Genomic DNA, 24,199 nt, shown 5'->3' on the forward strand with positions numbered 1-24,199 from the left:
TTTGGACTTTGTGCCTGCAAGAACAGTGCTTGAGTGATACTGCTCGACCTGGAAAAGTTAATCATTGGATTTCATCACACTTCCACAGTTGGAAACGGTGAGCTGATCTGTCAGCGTTGTGTGTATTCCCCGTCTGTTTAGTCTGCCCTTTCCCTGAGAATGCATCCTGGCAGGTAGCTCAGCCTCGGTGGGATATTGAAGGATTAAGTGAAGCAGCAGAAACCTCAAGTATCGCAAACAGTGAGGCAGCAGGAGGCAAAGGCTCCTCAAACAGCCCCCCCTCCCCTCCCTTTCAGGTCAATTCAACCTAGGAATACTAAGCTTTTTGATTTCAAACTTTTGATGGCAACATGGGAATCCAGTTACAAAAGGTTAACTGTGATGCAAATTCAGCCCAGGTTGGACTTCCCCTGGGCCTCGGGGCACTGCGGAGCAGATTGGTCCTCTTTCAGCACACAGCCTGAGAGCATTCCTCAAGCCTCAAACACAATTAAAGGAACCGGGGCGTTGAAACCCAGGTGTGCTCTCCGGTTCCCATTCTGCTGATACAAGACATTTTTTTGTAACTCATTACTACTGCAGTCCTCCTTCCTTCCCCTTTTGAGGTTTCGTGGTTCTGTTTCGGAAGAGATCTCTAGAAGAAGAAGAAGTTTCATTGTCTGTAAAGGAGAAGTTGATGATAAAATGCAGGATTTTTATGATTGAAACACCCGTGGTTGCGTTAGTCAGTGGATTTTGTTCCCATGCTGACTTCTTGATGACCTCAGCTTTTTATTTTAAGCCAGGCTGCTCTGGTCTCCTATCAGTTCAAGCTGTGTTGTAATCAGTGAGAGTGGAGCGGGGACAGACCTGGGTATTAGCCCACGGCACGCACACGGGTCGACATCAAAGCGAACGCGGGGGCACAGGAAACAAGCCTTTTGGGGACCCTTCTTGACTGAAACCCCCCTGATGTTTATGAGGTTGTAATCTCGTTTTAGGAGTGCAGCGCACATGTACAGTGTGTGTGTTGAAAACGTGAGCGGGTGCTGTGGCGGGGGGTTTTGTTCCATGGACGATGGCTGTCCAAACCAGCAGCACAAATCCCGGATTCGGCTGGTTTCCTGAAGTGAGCCAGTCTCGCCTTTTCTCCAGGGAGTTCCCAGGTCAAACAGCCAGAAATAGAAACTCTCCCTGTCTGCCTGCAGTGTTGCACTTTCCAGCAGATAGAGAGCTGCTCTGGTATACAAAGAGTGGGGCTATTGGCCCTTTGTTATTCTGAGGCTGGTCTTCAATGGACAGGAAAGGCACAATGGGCAATGCACGTTTCCAATATTGACATTGGGAACACCCCACCCTCTCTTTTTACATGAAACCAATTTTACTTTTTTCCCTTTGTCCATGGAGTTTGCCAGGCTCACGCATCAGTGTTTTTACAACGCCAAGCAGCTCTTTTCCCCATAGTAAACTCAAAGTAGAGATTCTCTAGCCTTTATTTTGCATCCCAGATTCTTTGGCTGACCACACTGCATCCAGACCACCGTCAGAGCAGTTCGGATGTGGCTTCTCTCTGTTTACAGGCCCTGCCAGCAGAAGGGTAGGTAACTTACTGAGGCTGTCTGGCTGCTCTGGTCCGATGTGGAGCCACTGACCACAGTGGACCGTGACTAGGCCGCAGCCACAGCTGCTTGCCGGCCGCACCAGACTGAGTGGATCTGTTCCACAGCTGTGTCCGCAGGGCCTGGAGCCTGAATGGCTGCTCTGTTCCCCCTGTTTCGCTGAGCCAAGGTAAAATCCCATTCGGCCTGAGTCAGGAGAAAACACAGGCAGCCTTTGGTTCTGCAGTGCTCAAATTCAGCAAGCAAACAGTCATTAGTATAAAGTTTTTTTTCTTTTTTTTTTCTTCTTTTTTTTTAAATGTGCTCATTTCCCTCCACTGCAAAACATCTTTGGAAATGCTAATTACAGCTGCGGATGTCTCACAGTGTCACGTTTTTGAGGAGGCTCTGCTGCCTCAGATCTGAAGTGCTTTGATTTCTTCTGCTTGTTGTTGTTGGCACGAGGCCAAGCAGTTCTCTCCCGTCTCCCTGCCTCGGGGCTCAGTGAAAGAGGGGGTGGGGAGGGGGAGTTGTCACCTGGCCCAGGTGTAGCGCTGCTCTCACGCAAGGCTTTTTGCAGAGCCTGTCTCAACTCGCAGCCATAAACACCCCATTCACCCCCCGCGTCGCCAAACTGTATAAACACCGGAGAGGGTACAGATTCACTGTTTACAACTGCAGCTCCTTTCTCCAGCTCCCCTCGGTGGTCTGTTTTACTGACACACTGCCATACTGTCCCATACGCCCCTCTGTCTCTCTCTGGGAAAGACATTTAAAGAGCTGGAGCAATCAGGAAGCATTTATCTTGCACTGTTTGAGTGATGGAGCAGACACACTCTCAAGGGGAGTTAAGCTGTTGTTAGGCCATATAGCTGGGTAGTGGAGTGTGTGTGTGGGGAGGAGGGGTGTTAGGCACTCACTGCCCAACAGCTGAGAACAGGGTCCCATGCATTCCTGGCATGCCTCCAGGCCCCCTTCCCCTCTGGATCGGTAGTCAGAGAGGGTCTTTGTGCTCAACGGGCCGGCCTGGTCCAAGAATCTTCACATGATGGGGCCAACAGCTGCCGGCGCTGCTTCCTGCTCGTCCCTGCCTCGCCTCGGTCTGCTGGTCCGCCAGCCTGTCTGCCTGCGGCTTGACCTCGGCTCCAGCTACTCCAATTTCCCAGCCCAAAAAGCAGGGAGTGGAGTCAATAATAAGGATTTATGACTCGGAGTTTATGAGTTTGATCACAAGAAGTCACAAGGGAGTGTGTGTACTCACTGAGATCCTCGAGTGGTAGCGTCACTGATCGATTTGTTTAGTCACGGGTTACCGTACAGGAAGTCAAGTTTTATTTCATGTTTGAAATGGGCTATGATGTAACGCCTGACCAAACTCTTACCTTTATTCTTTCTGTGTCCTTCACCAGGAACCCAGCAACAAGCGTGTCCGTCCTCTCGGCAGGGTGACGTCGCTAGCCAACCTCATCTCTCCAGTGAAGAATGGGGCCGTCCGGCGCTTCGGCCAAACCATCCAGGTGAGCCACACAAACACAAGCCCAAACACTGGGGTTAAAGGGCGAGGGACACTTAAATGATCATGGAGCTCATTATCACAGTACTAAACTTCCAATGTTGCTGACTGAAAACATTCAGGTTTCCATGTGCATTATGATTAACATCGGGGACTTCCTGTTTCCTGCACGCAGGCCTCTTTCCGGGGCGATGGCAAGTCGCCGGGCGTGCCCCAGAAGCCCTGCAGCAAGGCAGCGGCCCCCACGCCGCCCAAAGGAGGAACAGCACGCTGTGGTCCGAGACGCTAGACGTCCACCAGAAGGGCACGTTCTCCACTAAAGAGATCAAGCGGCAGGAGGTGAGAACCAGCACCGCGGCAAAGCTTTTTATAGACAGACAGAGGAAAAGCAGCTGCGTAAAGCCGGCCACAGTCAGGGTGAAGTGTGAAGTGATAGATGGCAGAATGTGTTGCAAATCAGAAACTCAGACAGCGCCGGGGCTGGAAGGAAGGATTAACTGCACTTTGTCCCACACCTTCCTCTCTGTCTCTCAGACCGTCAGGCTAGCTTCACACATACCTGCAGAATTTGTGCTAAATAAGCTAAATGGGCTAAAAAACAGTCCAGCGCTCATTCCCCAGTCTGTGTAAGCTGACACAGACCTGACAAGCTAACATATTAGTGCTCCACTGCTCTACCTCTCCACTCTACCCATACATGTCAGACATCTTAGCCAACTGTCAGAAGCCATAAACGCCAGTCAGTTTTAAACACAGAGAGCAGAGAGCAGGGAGGAGGGGCAGAGAGCAGAGAGCAGTCACACAGATATATAAAGGTTGGCCTTGGTCATTTGGCATTAGCACGGCTGAGTGTAATAATGTAACAGCATCCTGATTCATGTTTTTCGTTAATAAAAATAGTTAATCTTTTGCCCTCCCTCTCCTTAGGCCATATTCGAGCTGTCTCGTGGAGAACAGGACCTGATAGAGGACCTCCAGCTCGCACGCAAGGTTTGTACTTTTAAACCTCTGAGATGGAAGGAGAGTACATATAAAGCAAACAGCTTAAATCAAAAGCTGGCACGCCTTCCGCACAGTCAAGCCAGAAACTATAAAAAGAAAGGAATGATACCTCTGTTTTTCTCCCCGTCTCCTTTGTAACCCTGAAAGCTCTTTGCTGAGCTATTCTTAGCTCCTTGGCCCTCTTGATAAAATGAAGCGAGGAGGCTGTTGTTTGACCGTTTTGGCTCCCCTCCCGTCCACAGGCGTACCACGATCCAATGCTGAAGCTGTCCATCATGTCCGAGGAGGAGCTGACTCACATCTTTGGCAACCTGGACGCCTACATCCCGCTGCACGAGGACCTGCTGGCCCAGCTGTCGAAAGCCACCGGGCCTGACGGGACCGTGGGACAGATCGGACAGATTGTCATAAGCTGGGTAAGCGTCTTGTCACTGCGTCACCTCTAACCCCTTGATACTATTCTGAATTTCACTAAAATTGTGTTTGCTTGTGGTCGGTTGTTACTTCTTATCTGGATTGCAAGGAATGCTAAAGTGCCCCTCCTCCCCCCCCTGCAGCTGCCCAGGCTGAACGCCTACAGGGACTACTGCAGCAACCAGCTGGCGGCCAAGGCACTGCTTGACCAGAAGAAGCAGGACAGGCGGGTTCAGGACTTCCTGCAGCGCTGCCTCGAGTCGCCCTTCAGCCGGAAGCTGGACCTGTGGAGCTTCCTGGACATACCGCGCTCGCGCCTCGTCAAATACCCACTGCTGCTCAAAGAGATCCTCAGACACACACCGGCAGAACACCCCGACACCACCAGCCTGGAGCAAGCGGTGAGTTTACGACACACGTTCAGTTGGCTAAAAACAAGAAGCAGCCTTATCTGTTCAATTATCTGAAAATCTGGCTGGGTGTAATAATTAGTTTTCCTGTGTGTTCAGATCACAATCATCCAGGGCGTGCTGTCTGACATCAACATGAAGAAGGGAGAGTCTGAGTGCCAGTACTACATCGACAAGCTGGAGTATCTGGACGACCGGCAGAGAGACCCGCGAATCGACCAGTGCAAGAGCCTGCTGTGTCACGGGGAGCTACGCAACAAGAGCGGCACGGTGAGAAAAACAAACACACACTTTGCTCTCAGCAGCACATCACTCCTTCGGCTTCCTCACATGCACCAACACAAGCCTCACACCCCTTATAAGGCAACCAGGCAACAACTTTCCCCTCTCACTCAGCCCCTAAAACAGCCCATGACTTAACCGTGTTAGGATCTCGTGTGATAGCACTCCATAAGAGAAAGCTTTTAGTGGTAGAGGCGGTAAAATGTCCGACCCGGTTTTTAATGATTTCTTTTGTTTCTGTGTTTCCCCTCCAGAAGCTGCACGTGTTCCTGTTCACCGAACTGCTGGTTCTCACGCGCCCCGTCACCAGGAACGAGCGCCAGTGTTTCCAGGTCTACCGGCAGCCAATCCCAGTGCAGGATCTGGTGCTGGAGGACCTGCAGGACGGAGACGTCAGAATGGGCGGCTCCTTCAGAGGAGCTTTCAGCAACGCAGACAAAGGTGAGCCTCGTCCTCCACCTCAGAGTTTACTGTCGCGGAATATAGTTTTGTTGCGCATCAAACCGAAGATGAATTACTAACTTTCTCCTCCTTTTTCCTCCATAGCCAAGAACATCTTCCGTGTGCGTTTCCAAGACCCGAGCCAAGGCCAGTCCCACACACTGCAGGTCAACGACATCTTCCACAAACAGCAGTGGCTCAACTGTCTCCGCAGCGCCATCTCCGTCCACCGGCCCCTGCCTGAGCCCACCACGCCCGCCTCGCCCGCGGTCGACGTCCGCTCCAAGCGCCGCCCGTCCTCCGTCTCCGCCATCACCCACATGGAGGAGGCGGACGAGAACTGCCCGCAGGCAGCTTCGCAGTCCGCCCCCGCCTCGCCGTGCGCCAGCGAGACATCCAGCTCCGCCACGAACTCCCCTTCCTCCCACTCACCTTCTTCCGCCTCCTCAACATCATCATCATCGTCGTCAACGGCGTCATCGCCGATCTCCTCTCCCACGACGCACAAAACCAAGAAGGACAAGAGGTCTCTGTGTTCGTTAGGGAAGAGAAAAGAGACTATGGTGTAAATGGCGGGAGAAAAGAGACTCCTGGGTGGACTTTTGTTTTTATACATGTATATTATTAAAAAAAGAAGAGAAATGCCGTGGAGAAGAGGGGGCCGAGGTTTGGCCCCGCTCAGTGGGACTTGTATTTATGTGTGACGGAGTGCGTATTATTACAACAGTGTTCTGTGTTACTGTCCTCTTCGGCAGCTATTTACCCAACCCCTCCATCTGTCCCGCGTCGGCTCGAGCCGACCGGGCCGAGTGCTGAATCTGACGCGGGACTCTGCGGAGCCCTGCGCGGCTCGCAGCGGCCGCACAAAGGGAAGCATTAGAAGAAGCAAACACACATTTTCACACTTTAATCTGTGTGTCATGAGTTTGTTGATTTCTTGAAGAGAGAGGTGGTGCATCAAGGTCTGTTTACTGTTAATTTGGTATTTAAACATTATTTTAGATTTATCATTCTTCTTTGGGTAATAAAAAGTTTTACATTTTTATATTATCATTCTAAATTTTATTGTAGCTCTTTGTTTTAATTTGTTTTTTGTTTTTTTTTTGTTTTTTTTAAAGCAGCACTGTTTTTAGCTTTTAGTTGAAGTTATTGAAATTTTGGGCATGTATAGGATGATAGAAAAGAACCCTGAAAAATTCAAGATGTACACAAAACAAAAGCTACAAAATTCTCTGTAAAGTCTGATTCTAAGGACAAGTCTTATTTTTGTACATTCCTTAAGTGACAGTTAGCACCCGGATTTTTTTTTTCTTTTTCTTTTTCTTTTTCTTTTTTTTTTTTGCATTTATTGCAATCAGAGGCATTAATTTAAATCCAATAAGATTTATTTACCTTTTTCTCTGTAGGAACAAACACACTGCCAAAAACAGAGCATAGCAACGACAAGTGATTCGATGTCGAGAAAAAGAAAAGTAAAAAAAAAAGACGAGAGATGAGGGGTTTCGTTTTATTTGACGTAAAACGAAACCGACTACTTTGAACTGAGCCATGTTGGTTTAACAAGCTGACTTCTTCAAATGAAACGTATCACCGTTTTTTTTTTTCAATGTAGCATCTTGCATGGAGCTTTAGGTGTCGACACTGCGAGGAACAGTAGAGGCAGCAGAATGTATCTTTGCCTGTCTGGCGTCTGTCTCAAAGGACAGCCGGTGAAAATACACAAGACTGGTCAGTGAAAACCTGGGAATGTTGTCGGAAGGCTTGAGAGAGACGAGAAAATACGGATGAAAGTGTTTGTTGGAACTGAAATGGATTGTTAACGCAGGACGTGTAACCCTACAAACTTGCTGTATGTAAGTTGAGCTGACGGTTGCACCTTGCTTTATTGGTGGTGAAAATCCGGTGAGAATGAATCGATGGACAAAGTACGTAGGGGAAGGGAGATGGAAGGTTTCTGTATGTGAAGAACAAAATGTCATGAATGTTTTTTTTGTTAAAAAAGGATGTGGGGAAAAAAGAAAAGGGCAACTTGGCTGCCACGGTCTGTATGTAAAAGGTGTAAAATGAATAATTATCGAACAATAAAGATCTGTGTAAGATTTGCATCTGAACTCTTTGGCCTGCCGTTGTTTTTTCCTTCTTCACTGGTCCGAAACGCTCTCACATAAAAATAGACGTGCATGTTTATCATTGCGAAAGAGGTTGTGTGACTCAGTGGAGCATGAAATGAAGAAGTTCCCAAATCAGTGAGGGAGGAAGACAGGGAGAGATCCTCTGATTTATCACTGGGCTCTACTCTTACCTAAACAGACGCTTCCATGGAACTGCCAAGGAAAATATATTTTCCACCGTCAGAATTAGCCAGAAACTGCCTCTCTAAGCTGCGACATCCCTGCCTGTTTCCTGAGAACAAGGAAAACATACTTTGTTCATGGCAGGGAACGCCTCGCCTTTTCATTTACAGCATCGAACGTTGGTGCTTTACATTTGGAAGAGCTGGCAAATGGCCCGTAAGAGTCTCTCAGCCTCAGCAGCACAATGAAGACAGAGAGAGAGCAGCTTAGCGTTAATACCTTTCAGAATTAAGGGCTTTGTTGCAAAAAAAAAAAAATAATAAAAAAAAATGGCGTGCCGTTTGGTGATGATGCAAGATGAGCAAAGCGATCATTAAATTGAAAATGAGAGACTCTCGTTTCAGCGGCGCTCTAAATGTCAGACGTTAAGTCTTTTTGCTGGACGCGGCCTGATTTTCTTGCCCTTTTAATTTTGTCTGCTTGGCAAAATCCAGGCCCCGCTTGCGATTTTTATTAAGTCATGGCCTCATGTCTGCTTTTTCAGAGGTGAGAGCATGCTCCAAACATTCGCTCACGCTCTCCGCAGGGGTACGTCACACACTTATTTACTTTAATGGAGGCTGAACATCCAGCAGCGCTTACAGTTTACTGAACGGATGCTCTGATGTCTTGGCTGGCCAGGTAGTTTGGCCTAATCCTGCCTGCAGAGCTAAAGAGCAGAAACCGTCAGCGGTGAAACCCAGAAACGACTCAAAAGCTCCATAAAAGTGTTGCTGCAGCAGACGGACTGATACTACACGTCACTGAGCAGCATTTATCGATATTTTGATTCATTTTGATCTTGATATTGATTGATATCGATATTGATTTTAGTTGATTTGACCTTTACAACAATCAAAATAGACTCATCAAAGATCCACTGTGTCTTAATTTCTTATCAGTCGGTAGGAAAAGTCATATCCACTTGTGTCCAGCTGACTCTGGCTTAAAGGTGCATTCTGTAAAATTACCAAAGGTTGGTTTAAATGACAACCTTTACACTCAACTGAGAAAAAATGTGGAAAAAGCAAATAATTCATCGACGATGGTGAGAACCATGTGGACTAAACCCCCAAAGTACACGCTTACACTGCAAAAACTAAAAATCTTACCAAGAATATTTGTCTTATTTCTAGTCAAAATATCTCATTACACTTAAATTAAGACATGATCACCTCAGAAATAACTTGTTTTTAGACAATTTTCACTTGTTTCAAGTGAATTTTCACTTGAAAATTTGCTTGTTTCATTGGCAAAATTTGCCAGTGGAAAAAGTGAAAATTCACTTGAAACAAGTGAAAATTGTCTAAAAACAAGTTATTTCTGAGGTGATCATGTCTTATTTTAAGTGTAATGAGATATTTTGACTAGAAATAAGACAAATATTCTTGGTAAGATTTTGAGTTTTTGCAGTGTACTCCATGTTTTTGGTCAGCTGAGTTAAAGAGTGTGCTCCTAATTCAAGTTTTGGCACCTTTACCCTGATGATGGAGTTATTTTTGCTGCTATTTTGTAATATTGTGACTGAGCCAGGACATTGATCACTTAGTGATTGCAGGTGTTTCACAATTAAAATGTCACTGGGTGATCACTGCATCTTTGAAACGTGAAAAATCAGTGTTAAGAAATAAAAATTAATGTGTTTTTTGACTGGGAATGAACTGGTTCTAGTGAGTCAGAGTGTTTGAGAGCAAGCAAAGGGCTGACATTAAAACAGTGAAAGTACACTCATTAATCTGGCCAGCTGCTGTTACATAACAACCCACCGTCTCATCCTCTGTTCTCTCTGTTCTCACATTTTTATGTAACACACACATGCACCTAATCTCCGGCGCTGTGTTATTATTATTTTTGCTGATGGTATCCTTGTTAGTGTTGGGCTAAATTTTCACCCTGATTCCACCACCGATGAAAGACGTCTTGGAAGATGGAGGCTCTGTTGAGGTTTTTAGCAGCCAAACAGTCGGAGCGGCGGCCCGGACACAAACACGGCGCTCGCTCCTCTCTCCTCCCGGTGGACCAGAAACTTCTCTTTCAGCAGCTCGTGTGCGCTATTCAAAGAGTCAGATCAGTGACGGACGCGGACAGCTGAGCCCTGCGCCGGCCTAATCCATCACCGCCACATCCTGTGACACTCATCCCCCTCCACCCCGACACCCGCAGCTACCAATTCACCAGCTTCTGCTTCATTATCTAACGCACCCTTGGGCCGCAGCAGCAGAGGAGGCACTGATATGCATCTGACATCAGGAGGAAGCTCAAACTTCCCCGACTGGACTGGCTCATTTGTTTCCCAGTAACCGCACGGCCGTGGCAACAATGTGGAAGTGAAAACTTAACTTGATACTGGAAGTGAGTAAATGTGACGGTGACTAACGATGACAGAATCCACCACAGAGCCTCTGGGGCCGTCATTTGGTTTTCAGGAATATTCAGTGTCTTATTTTGACCTGCAGCGTTGCACAATGCGCGGACGACACCCTCACCTCGCGTGCAGGTGTGATTTGCATGCAAGCTCCAACGCTTAAGATTCATTTTAAAATCATTACCAGCTCCTCATTGAGAAAATATGGTGGCCATGACTAAAAACTCAAAGAAAGTCTCCTCAACAAGCTTTGTCTTTTGCGTTTCATCACTTTCAAAATTCAAAATTCACATAAATTCATCAGTTTGGATAATCCAAGCTGACACGTGAACGCTGAACTACAAAAGTCAGCCAGTGTCTTTGGCAGGAACTGTTTCTCCTTTTTGCAGCGAAGAACACCAGCAAACTGAGAGCAGACAGACTGGGAACTTTGCCAAATCACACATAAATTATCTGGATGGATCCATTTCATATTTGAGGAAATATCTTTTTTTTTTTTTTTTTTTTGTGGGTGTGTATTTTGAGTGAACTGTGCCTTAAATGAAGAAACGAGAACATCATCCAAACCTGTTCACACGGGGTGAATCTCAAAAGTTTGTTTGAAAGAAAACAATCTATAAAATTACCCACTTTTCTTATTTTGCCCAGAGACTGTGTACATTTTGAAAAGTATTATATTTTAGATAAACAGATGACAGATAATCTGAAACCACAGATGAGGACACTCGCCCTGGGCTTCACAAGTTGCTGAAGACACATCACAGTAAATCACAACACATACAATAACAATAATAATAATAATATAAAAAACACCACATGCCGACGGTGTGAAAGACTTTTTGTAAATGTTCTTGTTTTCTTTAGTTTTATGAATTCTTTAAAGAGCGGATGAAGAGGATCAGACACAATTTGTCCTGCTTTTAGTCTCACCTGCATTTTATATTCATGTCTTTATCTCCCTATAGGTTTTCACCATAAGAGCAGGCATAATAAAATGTTAATTCCACGACAGGAGAGACTTCATGTTCTCTGTTATTAAGTGGAAAATCATAGGCGGAAATCCCGGTGGGTCGGGGGGGACAAGACCCCTCCATCCATACAGTTGCCCCCCCCCCCCCCCCCCCCCCCCATGCATTTTAAGTTGCATTATTTTGTGGCATAGTTTCATTTCATTTTCTTATTTGATCTAAAAGGGGCAGTGTACAGCTCAAACATATACTGTATGTCACTATTTGATGCCATATCTTGCTTTGTTTTTTGTTGACACTACAATAAATCTGTTTTTTGGAGAATAGTTTGATGTAGTTGGATTATTCAAGGTATTTCCTCTAGTTTTAGAACTTATTTTGAGTTTCTAGTGCTTGTAAAGCTACTTTGATGGACTGTAGTGGAAATAGAACAGTGAGCAAAGAAATTTGGTTAGAAGATTATTGCTTTTAATAGCATTATTTAAAACATATGAACATGCTGAGAGCTCAACGCTGTATGGCAAATTTCAAAGGAGCGTAAGAGAGAAAGAGGGAGGTACAGTTGTGCCAGACAGCAATTTTTTCATGTCCCCCCCAACAATTACTCTCAGAAATTTTGCTGTTTATTGCCCCCCCCCCCCCAATAATGAAATGGGATTTTCGCCCCTGGAATATGTGCTTATGTCCATAATCAGGCAAAAGAGTTGGAAAATATTGGCTAAAAATCCAACATCATGCATCCTGAGCTTTTGTGTTTGACATTTTTCCGCGTTCCAGGGCGTCAGCGGGGGTGTAAGTGTGAGGGAGGGAGCGCTCGCCGCCTCCCTCACGTCCAAACTCATCAGATCGGCAGACAGAAACACTTCAAGTCCGTCTGAGCGGCGACTTTCTCCGAGCACAGAGGAACAGTCCGGCCTGTGTCCATGTGCTCGACGCATGAATGCATCACGCTGCCGCAGTGGAGGACCGTGGGTGATGAATCCAATTAAGCGCGGCTCATGCATGGTAAAAAGGCCACGCAGCCCCACGCATACACACACAGAGAGAGCAGACAAACACATAACAGTGGGATTGTGTGTGAGAACAACATGCAGACAGACAAAGGGTTTTGTGCTGTGTAGCTTCTCTGTGTATCAGATCACCGAGTGTGCTGTAACACCTCCTTCCAGACGCCACGAGGCACAGGAAACTCCCCGCAAGATCACTTTACCGAAAACCCACACCCAAGCCCGGGTCACGATAAGCTAAAACGCCAAAAATCTGACCTGCGAGGCCTGCGAGGTCAAACGGGTTCACAGCAATCGCTCCATCAAAAGCCGCGCATGTTTATGTCAAAACACACTCGGCTCGACTCGCCCTGACACACGGGGAGCAGCGGGGCATGTTCAGTCATCACTCACACGCCGGCAACACAGGACCTGTCAGCTCGGTGTGCCTCACTCTGAGACAAACATCACCTATAAGTCTCAGGGATTTCCTTTCGCCCGAGGAGACGACATGTGGGGTTAAAAAAAAAAAAAAGATCTGAGAGGCGGCTAATGGAGGCGGTCAGTAAAATATTCACCTGTTTCAAATGGAAGCTGGCGACCAAACTCACAAAAACAAAAAGCCGGGCCTGGAAATGTTGACGTAAAATTAGCCTGACTGTCACAAAAGGTGAGCTAAAGCTGCTGGTCACTGCAAAAACTCAAAATCTTACCAAGAATATTTGTCTTATTTCAAGTCAAAATGTCTTATTTCTAGACAAAATATCTCATTACACTTAAAATAAGACATGATCACCTCAGAAATAACTTGTTTTTAGACAGTTTTCACTTGTTTCAAACAAATTTTCACTTGTTTCACGTGAATTTTCACTTAAAACAAGTGAAAATTGTCTAAAAACAAGTTATTTCTTAGGTGATCATGTCTAATTTTAAGTGTAATGAGATATTTTGACTACAAATAAGACATTTTGACTTGAAATAAGACAAATATTCTTGGTAAGATTTTGAGTTTTGCAGTGAATTCTCAAACTTTTTCCCCCTGTGAAAGATTTTCTCAGCCAAGTTCCAGCCGAACAGGTTAAAAAAGTAGAAAAAATGAATCTAAAGAAGTAGAAACCCGGCTCCGTCAGTGTCTGAAACAACAACCTGATACTGGGGACAGTTTGTTGGCTCTGTTTTTTGCTTCTTTTTCACTTCTTTCTCCTTGTTTTTGGTTGAATCTCTGCTCCAAACTCCCATTCAATTTGCCCTTATGCATCTTCAAAGTTAGGAAATATATCACACATAAGTCGCACTTACACTCAGTGAAATATTCAGTCCCAAGATGCCACTGTTTCATGTGAATCATTTCATACACATTTCTCTGTAACTCAGCGGGACATGTTTGGCATATTTGGAAACCTCGTGATCTCCGCTAGAATTTAAAATAAAGTCCTGTGGGTTGGACGAAAGGCCCGGGCCACACAGCGACGGCGAACCCGACCACGGCGGCGTCCTGAAGGGCTAAACTGCCGATCCCGCTGAAGGCAGACGCTGAGCAGAAGGTCTGGATGTTCGTGACGTCGACTGAAAAGGTATTCGTCCTCCTCAATATTGTTTTCTGTGTTGCAGCTGCCTTCTTTCATTTCCTCCCCCTGTGGCCTGGGGCTTTTTAAGGATATGAGACTTCCAGTAACAGAGAGAGAGACACTGTCACTGTTTTTCATGGACGGCTGGAAACCAATGCCAAATTCTCCCTCGGTGTTTTTCGTGTTAGGAGCCGGCGGCGGCGGCGGCGGTGGCGGCGGCGGCGATCAGGCCTTATATGCTGAGGACGGCTGAGGTAAAGCACGGTGGCCAGCTGAAGCGCTCTGGGGGCACGCGGCCTGCCAAGTTTGGTCTAAACCTAACAAACAAGATGGTTATCAAACACCTCGAGCTGGATTTTTTTTTTCATTTTATTTTGAGTATATTTAGAAGGAATGTCTCCTGCCTCCGTTTCCTCACGCGAGCCATCAAAAAGGAATCTGCGTTTGACCCACAACACGCGCTGTCAGGCCCACCTTCAACAACATAATTAGACAAAGCCTAAGATGGTGGCTTGGCAGCGTCCTCGCCCGTCTCGGATTGCCTCACCCTGTCAGTATGACTGTGTGAACGCATGAGCCCGGGCGCTTTGTTTTAAAGCCTGTCATCGGCCTGTTTACTGTTCCCTTCTCCCGTCCAAGCATAAATGTCTTAACATGGAGCTCAGCTGAGAAAACCAACAGGCCGGAGGGGAGCCAGCTAAGACCGTCCTGAGAACGTTTTATCCCCGGCACAAAATACCCGAGTGGAGTTGGAGTGAATATTTCGGGAGGTGTTGATTTTAGCTCCTCTAGTGATAACATTTTTCATGCTGACCCCAGGAAGACACTCCTGAACCTTTAATCCCCTTCACTGTGGCCTGCAGCTTACCTTTAATGTGACTGTAGCGCTAAAGCGTAAAATATCGAGACTCATATTTTACATTTGTTGGGTTGACAAAGGCCTTTTCATCGTAAATGCGAAGCACCAGGAACCACCGGGTGATTTTTACAGTATAGTATGTATGTACAGCACTTGCATCTCTTTGAATTTCTAGTGTTTCATAATGCACGATTCTATATATACCCATATAAACAAAAATGCAGCTGCAACCAAGTCCCTTTAAGATGTAGCTTTAGGTGCTGTCAGCCTGTTGGCATTAAATTAAATATGTTTGTGTGAATTCATAGCCTTTAACCCTATAAAGCCTGAACTATGAAAGAATTGGCAGAAAATTCCAATTTTTTGAAATTGAACCCTTTATTTAGTCCTATAACAAAATATATGTAAAAAAAAAAAAAAAAATCAAATCAAATCAAAAAATCTGTTATTACACGACCTTTCTGGTGTATGATATATGATATGTACTTGAAGTGCCAGTGGTATGGTCCAGGGTGAACAGGGGAAGTGTTCAAAGGTATACAACAGTATTTTGGTCAAGTATTGATTAAACTGAAAACAAAAAACGGAATTGAAAATGTGTATCATATATGATACAAATGGCATTATAGGGTTAAGAAATAAAAATAAATAACAGTAACAAAAGGAACCTGTGTCAGTCCATCTCTTAATATGATAAATTTAGTTTTTTTTTTTGTTTGTTTTTTTTTTTTGTGGCTAGCCCTTTGATCAACTTTACCTACTAAATAAAAGAAACCAAAAGCCTCCATGTGTCAATTTGAATGCGCTATGTTGGGTGTTGGGATTATCTTAAGAGTGAGAAGATGCGAAAAAGCGTAGGGGCGCTAAAGCTTTAATGTAAAATGATTTGAGTCTGGCAGGTTTTGTGGTGTGTCCCGCACCGTCGGCACAAGTCGGACCCATTTCGGCGGCTTTCCGGCGGATGGAGCGTGGTGAATCAGCGGTGGAGCCGGCAGTGGATCCAGAGCACCAGGGGTGTTAAATGGATCTGTCTCTGATTGGCTGTTCAGTTTAGCCAATCAGTGCACGGGAAGAAAAACCACATCATTGTTCACCTCCGCCTCTTCCTTTCGTCTTCCACAACCAAAAAACCAGAGCCGTTTGCAACTTCTTATCAGACATATTCTCAATTAGGCGCTATATCACGAAAACCGACTGTGTTTTTCCCTTTTTGAATGACGAATATGGAAGACCGCCCCCCTGCTGGGGTGGAGAGTCATTTCCTCTCATGCAGCAGAACGTACGTGCTCATTGGCCATTTGCTGTAGTCTTTGCGGTGTGTTCAAGTGCAACTTTTTGGCTCTGACGCAGGCGACGACACACTCGGCCTTTGTCTCTGCCAGTTCTTTGATGATTGTTTGGTGTGTCAGCGCCTTAAGAGCGTCGTGTTACAAAGGAGTACCCACCCTGTTCAGAGGCTGAAGGTGATGAGGGAAACTAGGGGCGCCGTATATGGGGGAAAAGTTAGGACAACTCCAAGGGCCCTTATCTGACAGGGGCCCCAAAAAATAGGTAAAAACTAATATAAAATTATTAAACCGCGGAAAAACCAAGTATATATATTTTTGTTTTCATGGGGCCCGAAATTCCTGGAGGTGCCCATGGGGGAAACTGTCCCTAAACTTACAGATTCCTCTCACGCGGCATCACCGGCGAGCTAAACAGACACAGCAGACGGTCTGAGCGAACCTGAAAGCTGTTTATCACCCAGAGATTCACCCCAGATTTCTGTTTTCTGTGTTTTCTGTGCTGGGACGTCTCGGCCGTCCATCGAGGCGAGATTAAAACTCCTTCACCACACGATCACCCTCTCTTACGTAAGCCCCTCCGCCTCCGCCGAGCCCGCCGTACGTGTACACACATGTGTGCGTGCGTGTGTGCACATTAAAGAACAGCTCTGTATATGTAAGATGAGGGTTAGGAGGACGCAGCCTCATAAAAGAGGGATTTGGAACGCGGTTTATCTCTGTTATGAGTGACATTTACTTTTGCGTACACAGCATGAATCTTTAAACATTGTTTTGCCAAGACCAACTTACCTCATAATCCCCTCAGTGAAATTTACAGTTCATGACGGAGACGGATGAACTCCACCGTGGATTTACGGCCGATGATTTCATGGTGTGATGCCATCCTCTTTAATTATTTGTTGCATACCCAGATTTCAGATGTTTAAGAATAATATTACCTTTACATTTTCAGATTTTGGCTGTGATTCAGAACAAGATGAACGCAAAAGTATAGCAGAAAACTCAATTCCTGGGTAATCAACATCGCAAGAAAGCACAAGAAAAGAGCCAAAATGCACTGGAATAGAGGTTAGTAATTATTTCTTGTGACTCCAGAACAATCTTTCAAAGAGGACAAGAAGTAAGAGCAACAGTAGACGTTTTTTTTTTTTTTTTTTGAACATAAACATATCATTTTACTCCATGTGAGTAAAGCAGCAACACATGATGGATGAAGGTTGTGATTCACTGGGTGGAGACGGGGATATCAGGCGGCTGATGAGGTTTTGGAGCCTGAAACAAAGATGTGGAGTCATTCCTCCCCCGTTTGAGGAGCTGGGAGGGAGATCCACAGTACCAGGGTGTGAAATGACTCTTTCAAATGTTGAAAGACAAATGTTCTCTGACTCTGTCTCTTGAGGCAAAAAGAGATTCCCAGATGAACCGCTGGGGCTTGAAGGTATCAAACCTCGAGTTGAATGTACGCTTGTGTGTGGGATGCCGTGCCGTTCTCAAGACCTCGCAGATCCATATCGAAAACACTTTGACCCGGGAGGAAATCTGTGAGATTGTGCTCCCAGTGGTGTTTCCTCCGAGCTGTGTGGTCCCCCTCACCCCCCACCACCCCGCCCCAAGAAACGGAGATCTGTAACCAAAACAGGGCCTGAGCGACATAATTATGAGCTGAGTTCAAGATTTAGCCCTCTTGTTGTTGCCAGTTGTCCAAACTGGTGTTAGGAGTTCACGGGCGGAGGATGTAACAAAGACCTGAGGCTTTTAAACAAGAGGAGAGAGGGTCGAGCTGTATGGGGAGATCCATGTTAAATCCTGCCCCGGAGGTTTTACCCTGTTAATCCACAAGCAGCTCCACTGTTTCTTTTCTTCTCCTCGTGTCCGACAAGCTTCCTCAGCAGGTCTGGGTTAAGGTCCACGTCTTTAAACGTGTTGCATTAAGCAGAAAACCTGGAAAAGTAGGGCACAAAAACAGCTCGGTCTGAGTGCCTTTGCACCTTTGTCTTTTCTTTCTCTCGTCTTCACTTTCCTCTTCATCTTCTCCTGTCTTCCTGTGTCCTCTTTGTCTTATCTTCTTTTGTCTTATCTTGTCTCCTTCGCCTTCTTTTCACCTCGTCCAGGTCAAATCCAACACAGAGTCCGGTCCGTTTCAGTTCAAGAGCAGAGGAGCGAGTAAAAGGGGAAAATTCAGAGCCATGCATGTGAGCATTAATCGGAGAAAAACCTTGTATTGTAGTGGATGATAAGTACATACTTTAGTGTTTGAGGTTGCAAGTATGTTTGGAGTTTTTTTGGAGCACAACACTACAAAAAAAAAAAAATGTAATCGTGGAAAAGAGAACTGTTGATTTTGTGACTAAAATATCAGCTCAAGTTCAGCTCTTGGAAACTAATCCAGTGTTTCCAGTTGTCCAAACTGGTGTAAGGAGTTAACAGGCGGAGGATATAACAAAGAGAAGTCTGAAACGGCATGGAGAGAGAGTTTCATAATGTAGAAATGTAGGACACAACAACAGTTTGGTCTGAGGGCACAAACAGCCACACGAATGGTTTTGTTGTCACACCGTCATTGCACATTTTATGATGTTTATTTCTGGGGAAGAACAATCTTCAGCCATAAAGTGTTATGGCCTCCCAGGGAGTACAGTTAGTACATTAATTGTAGGTAATCATGTCTTGCAATTGTATCTTTCTGCAGTTAACAGTCGTGTTTTTTTTAGTGTTTGTTAGAGTCCCAGTGTGGTGTGTCCACTAATTTCCATTACACGTGAGCGAGAAGGAAACAAACCACCTCTGAAAAAACAGACAGTAGTTTCAGTTTCCTTTGTTTGTTCATTTGAATTTTGTAAATGACGGCCACATTAAGAGTAAAGCATTTTATACTTACATGAAAATTGTGTCTTTACACGTTAACTGCTTTATTGTTAATATCATGACATCACACTTTTTTTTTCTTGTACAAATTTATACCATTGTCATCGTGAGCAATATGATACGGCACAGATGTTCACCTACAAAGACAAATTTCTAGCCGCTGGTACTTGTGAAATATGTCACGGTGCAAAAGTGCAATAAAATGTTTCCTTAACGTGAAGCAAATAGTCATGACTGATAATAATGAAGGCAAAATTCAGCTGAATCATTTCCGCCTTAACGGTGCAGCACGAAGCTGTTATCGGCGTGGATCGCGGTGAACAGCGGCCAGAGTCTACAAGCCCAGTCAGGAAATTAAGGCTTGGAAAAATAATGGAGTTTTGACAGGGAGAGTGTGTGGGCGCCCTGTTTTCCCCCTCCCCTCCCTGCTCAGGACAGCATCCTCTAACAGTGCACCCTCTGTTAACCCAGACTGAGGAGCCGCAGAGGAGGTTGTTGTGCCGGGAGCCCGTGTGGCCCCGCTCTCTCCGCCCGCCGGCCCTCACAAGTCAACTTGACTTCAATTTGTCTGCTTCCTCTGGGCTTAGCCGCCGCGCTCAGACAGGACGCCAGGGCTTACAAGTTTGGATGGGAAAGCCCGGCCAGAGACATTTAGAGACAAGCGCTCGAAAAGACGAGGTCAGGTTAGCTTCACCGCAGAGATTTTAGATGGTGTGGACATTTTCCTGGAAGAACAGTGTCTTAACCCTTTTCATTAACCCTCCTGTTACCTTCAAATGAACATTTTTTATCAGTTGGAGTCAACATGACCCCAGTAAATTCAACCTCTAGAAACTTATTGTTATAAAAAAAAAAAATTGTTACCTAAGGTTATGTGTCTTGTTGACTACCGGAATAGCCCTTTAAATAAAACATGACCTCCCTCACTTATCTTCCTTTGTATGTCAAAGTTCATGTGGGAATCATGTTTTTCTCATATGTCACATTAACTATCAGTGGTTCTGGTGCTAGGTTAGGGCTCTAAATCAGAGAGAAGATTTCTGACAATTAGAAATGACATGTTGTAGTGCCTCAGTGTCCAAAACAACAAAAATGTGTGTAAAATGTTGTTTTTTAAATATATTTTATACAGCTACAACCACCTGGAGGGTACACAATGTGCCCAAGACATCATCATGTTCATTTTCAAATCAGGAAATTAAACATGAAGCCAAAAAAACACAATGTGGTTCATGTATTTAAACACTGAATGGCGTCAGGTTGACCCCAGAGGTGATAGGAGGGTTAAGCTCCGATGATGTTTATCAGGATCGAGCTGCAGGCCGTCCCCTGTCGTTACCGACCTCAGCGCTCGCTCCGCCCTCCTTCACCTCGTCTTGAAAGTTAAATGAGGTGAGAGAGAGTTACGTAAGCCCTGCGGTCTGTCTCCCGGCTGCCGGGGAGCGTCCTCGCAGGGAAACTATGTGCTCCTCCTCGCTGACGACGACCACGGCTCCACCGTCGACACGCTGAGGCTGGGATGCCTCTGAAGCCCCTTCACATCCCCTCCGTGGCTCTTTACGTCTCTTGTCTTCTTTTATTTTGCCTTCTTTTGCCTTTGCTTGTCTTCTTTTGTCTTCTCTGTTTCCTGTCTTCTTTCTCTGTCTTCTTGTCATCTTTTGTCTTTTCATCGTTTTTTTTCATCTCCTCCTGTCGTCTTCTCTCTTTGTTTTGTCTTCTTTTGCCTTTTCATCTTTTATCGTTTTCCCTTGTCCTCTTCTTTTCTTATCTTCTTTTGTCTTCTTTTTTCTTCCTGATCTTTTTTTTTTTCTTTTCGCCTCGTCCAGGTCAAATCCAACACCAGGTCCGGTCCAGTTTGATTCAAAAACACAGTTCAGAAAATCCGAGCCCTGCACGTGAGCGCAAATCGGCGAAAAACTCCCTAATCTGCAGCATAATTCATATTGTAGTGGATGATAAATGCATACTGTACTTTTTTACAGCTGCAGATGTGTTTGGGAGTTTCAGTGGTGGGAGAGGCCGCTATCATGTCAGTAAAGCACAACACTACAAAAAAAAAAATCTTATCATAAAAAATGAGAATTGTCGATTTTGTGCCAAAAATATCAGCAGTTCAGCTCTTGGAAACTAATTCGGTGACTTCCAGAGTCTCGTTTGTTTGATATTCAAGGATTCAGAATTGGCATATTTTTGGATTTAGAAAAGGGCAAAATTAAACATCACAGACGCCTTATCGTTTTTTGCAGTCAATCATGTCAAGTGAGGAAGAATGTTGATAATTAAAGCTGCTGCTGTTTCATGCAAATGGGGTTTTCTGCTTCAGGTGAAGAGGTTTATTGGCATTTTGGTTATCGATCAGTCATGCATTTTCAAAAGCATGTTTTCCTTGAATTCACAGACTTTCAAGTACCCTGAAGGAGCGTGGGAACTGTGTCGGGAGCAGCGAGTGACTGTTACAAAACGCAGTCGTAAAAAATTTCACCTTCGATTCAGTGGATCTTGATGGATCTGACTGGGAGATTGAGCTCGATTGAATAACAGTTTTTTTTCTCACAGACTCGCTTTCCACGTTCAGGAACAAACTCCACCTTTGACGCCAGGTGAGGTTCAGTTGATTGTCGTTGTGCCCGACCTGTCAACCCTAACTTTGCATGGCAATCGCACCCAAGTAACTGTTCAGGGTGTGGATCCTGAGGTGGAATACAAACTGGTACTAATTATCTTTCATAACCCGCTGTTACGTAACACTTCAAGTGCATCAACAGCCGCACATCAGCTGCTCGGCTCTTGTTTTTACAGCCTACTTGAACGTGCAGAGGCGGCCTCCACCTATAGCGTGACTGCATCGCTACCCTAACAAAAAAAAAAAAAAAAAAAAAAAACCAACCTAAACTAAAGCTAAGTGCAGCAGGGCGTCAGGGAGGGCTCGGTGGTTAAACACACCATCCTTCAACAAGACACAACGGGGCCAAAGCCTGCTGAAGTGTCCTTGGGCAAGACACTGGAGCCCTACCGGCTTGATCTCTGACCTTTGACCTTCACGCATCAATAAACACTTCACATCACATCATCATTTTTATTATTATTATGGAAACCGGTGGCCGGCACACCAGAACACCCACTCTGATTTTATAGATGATCTCTGAGACCCGGAGACCTAAATCACACGCGCTCATAAAAAACCATGAAAGTGCTGTTTCCGAACCCTCTGACTCTGAGCCTCCAGAAACAGAGAGGTTTGAGAGGCACAGGGCTTATTCAGCAACTGGATTTCAGTCTTTGAAAATACAGAGTGAAAACCGCATCCTCAACTTTTTTTCTATTTTTGTATTTGAAAAAAAATATATATATAAATCCAGAAAGCACACACAGGGTCAATTCACCATTTCAGGCCTTTATAATAATGAAAAAATAAGGAATTCATGCCTACAGCTGGTTACAAATACAATATTACATACACTATGTATATGCCAAATTGGAGCATGTGCTAAATAAATACATTTTATTGATTCATAGAAATAAAAATCCCAATCTCAGTTGTACATTTCCCAAGAGCTTAAGCATTAGAATGACCAGTATGTTAAACAATATGTATCAGTACAAGGAGGCAGAGAATCAAGTATTTTTTTCACAGTTTTTTCACAGTTTGGGTTTGTTTTATTGAGGCCATGATTTTTGTTTTGAATATAGATTCAGTGAAGTAAATGGGAATATTTTGAAATTTGATGAAAAATATGGCAGAAAATTGTGAGAAAGAAGAACCAAGGGGCAGGAAAATCGGGAGGTGAGTTCCTGACACGTCCACGTCGGCGTGAGGGCCGGGAGGCTGCAGCTGCACCGGCCGCGAGGTGAAGGTCAAGGGGGCGGAGAGGTGGAGCGGTGAGCGTCGGGTTTTACTGGGAAATACGAGAAAGGACGATATGTTGAGCTCTGTAGGTGGGCAGATTTACCTGTCTTCACCTGTGTGGGATTGTTTTTTTTTTTTTTTTTTACAAGGCGAGTGGAAAGTCAGCTTGCGTAAAAAGTCTGTGTTTTTGTTTATTGAGACAGGCAGTAAGAAGGCCTGGAGGGACAAAAAGTCACAGAGTTACTTAAGGGGAAGGTTTTGAGTCATAGCCAGCGAAGTATAAATTGTTTTTTCTTTTCTTTTTTTTTTTTCTTTTTCTTACACTGTAACCCAATAGGCTCTGGCATCTCCAGGTATTTAGATTAAAACCTACGTACTATCACTCTCTAACCGCGATGATCTCTGCATCTCGACCACAACCCGCTGGAAAAACACATTTCTGCTTCTCCTGCTGTGTGTGTGTGTGTGTGTGTGTGTGTGTGTGTGTGTGTGACTGTGGGTTTGGGTGTGTTGGTGTGTGAGGGGAGAGGGAGAAGACCTAAAGATCGTCACAGCGAGTTTGGTTAACAGATGAGTATGTAGGCGAAACTGAGACGTGGATACACACAGTCGGTTTCTGGTCACCGCGGTCGTCCCGGCAACGCGGCGATTACACCTACAGCTTGTTGTCCTCAGTCTGAATCAGCCCGGAGACGCTGATTGTGTTGTGTTTTTTTTGTATTTTGGGTCATTTAGGGTCACACACACACCGCCCAGCCCCCAGCGAACTGGATTCACATGCCACCTGTGTACTGGGCAGATATTTCCTTACTGGTCAACCTATGAGATTACAGATTTTAGGGGAGATTAGAAGAGTAAAAAAAAACTAATCTGATTCCTTGTAACTCTATCAAGCTCGCTGGACTTTGTGTGCTCCTCTGGATGTCAACATTTCAGGGTTCTTCTCTGTAGCTGGATTACTTCTCTGAATCAGCTCCGTGCTCTTCTTGAACCAGGACAGAGACTTGCATGCATCTTACAGGCATCCTGAGCCATAATTTGCTCAGTGTGGTTTGACTAAGACCTAAAGGTGCGACTTTGATGCATTTCCCTGTAGATTCGGTCACATTCCTGCATCAAATGAACCAAAATTTTGTGAACATAATAACGGAGAGTAATGTCGTCATCGGTCCATAGTCCAGTAGAGCGTTCACCACCTGATTGTGGCAGCATTTTGGCTTGTGTCTGTCTGGCGTCAACATGTGCTTTCACGCCACAATGCACCGTATTGTATGTTCACACTGCAAAAAGTCAAAATCTTACCAAGAGTATTTGTCTTATTTCAAGTAAAAATGTCTTATTTCTAGTCAAAATATCTCATTACACTTAAAATAAGACATGATCAGTTCAGAAATAACTTGTCTTTAGACAATTTTCACTTGTTTCAAGTGAAAATTTACTTGAAACAAGTGAAAATTTGCTAGAAACAAGAAACAAATTC

The 24,199-nt window shown here is 45.0% G+C and overlaps 1 protein-coding gene across 1 annotated transcript in view; it reads left to right on the plus strand.

Annotated features, from left to right (window-relative positions):
- Positions 1-7,750, plus strand: part of net1 (neuroepithelial cell transforming 1) — a 31,769-nt gene extending 24,019 nt beyond the window's left edge. The window contains 9 exon segments of the mRNA XM_030046160.1: positions 2,987-3,094; positions 3,266-3,338; positions 3,341-3,429; positions 4,018-4,080; positions 4,335-4,508; positions 4,650-4,907; positions 5,016-5,186; positions 5,453-5,639; positions 5,745-7,750. Of these exon segments, the coding sequence (XP_029902020.1) occupies positions 2,987-3,094; positions 3,266-3,338; positions 3,341-3,429; positions 4,018-4,080; positions 4,335-4,508; positions 4,650-4,907; positions 5,016-5,186; positions 5,453-5,639; positions 5,745-6,208 (1,587 nt within the window). The 3' untranslated portion in view covers positions 6,209-7,750.
- Positions 7,751-24,199: the final 16,449 nt, after the last annotated feature.

Source organism: Myripristis murdjan, chromosome 23, assembly GCF_902150065.1.
Source record: "Myripristis murdjan chromosome 23, fMyrMur1.1, whole genome shotgun sequence".
Lineage (NCBI taxonomy): Eukaryota > Metazoa > Chordata > Actinopteri > Holocentriformes > Holocentridae > Myripristis > Myripristis murdjan.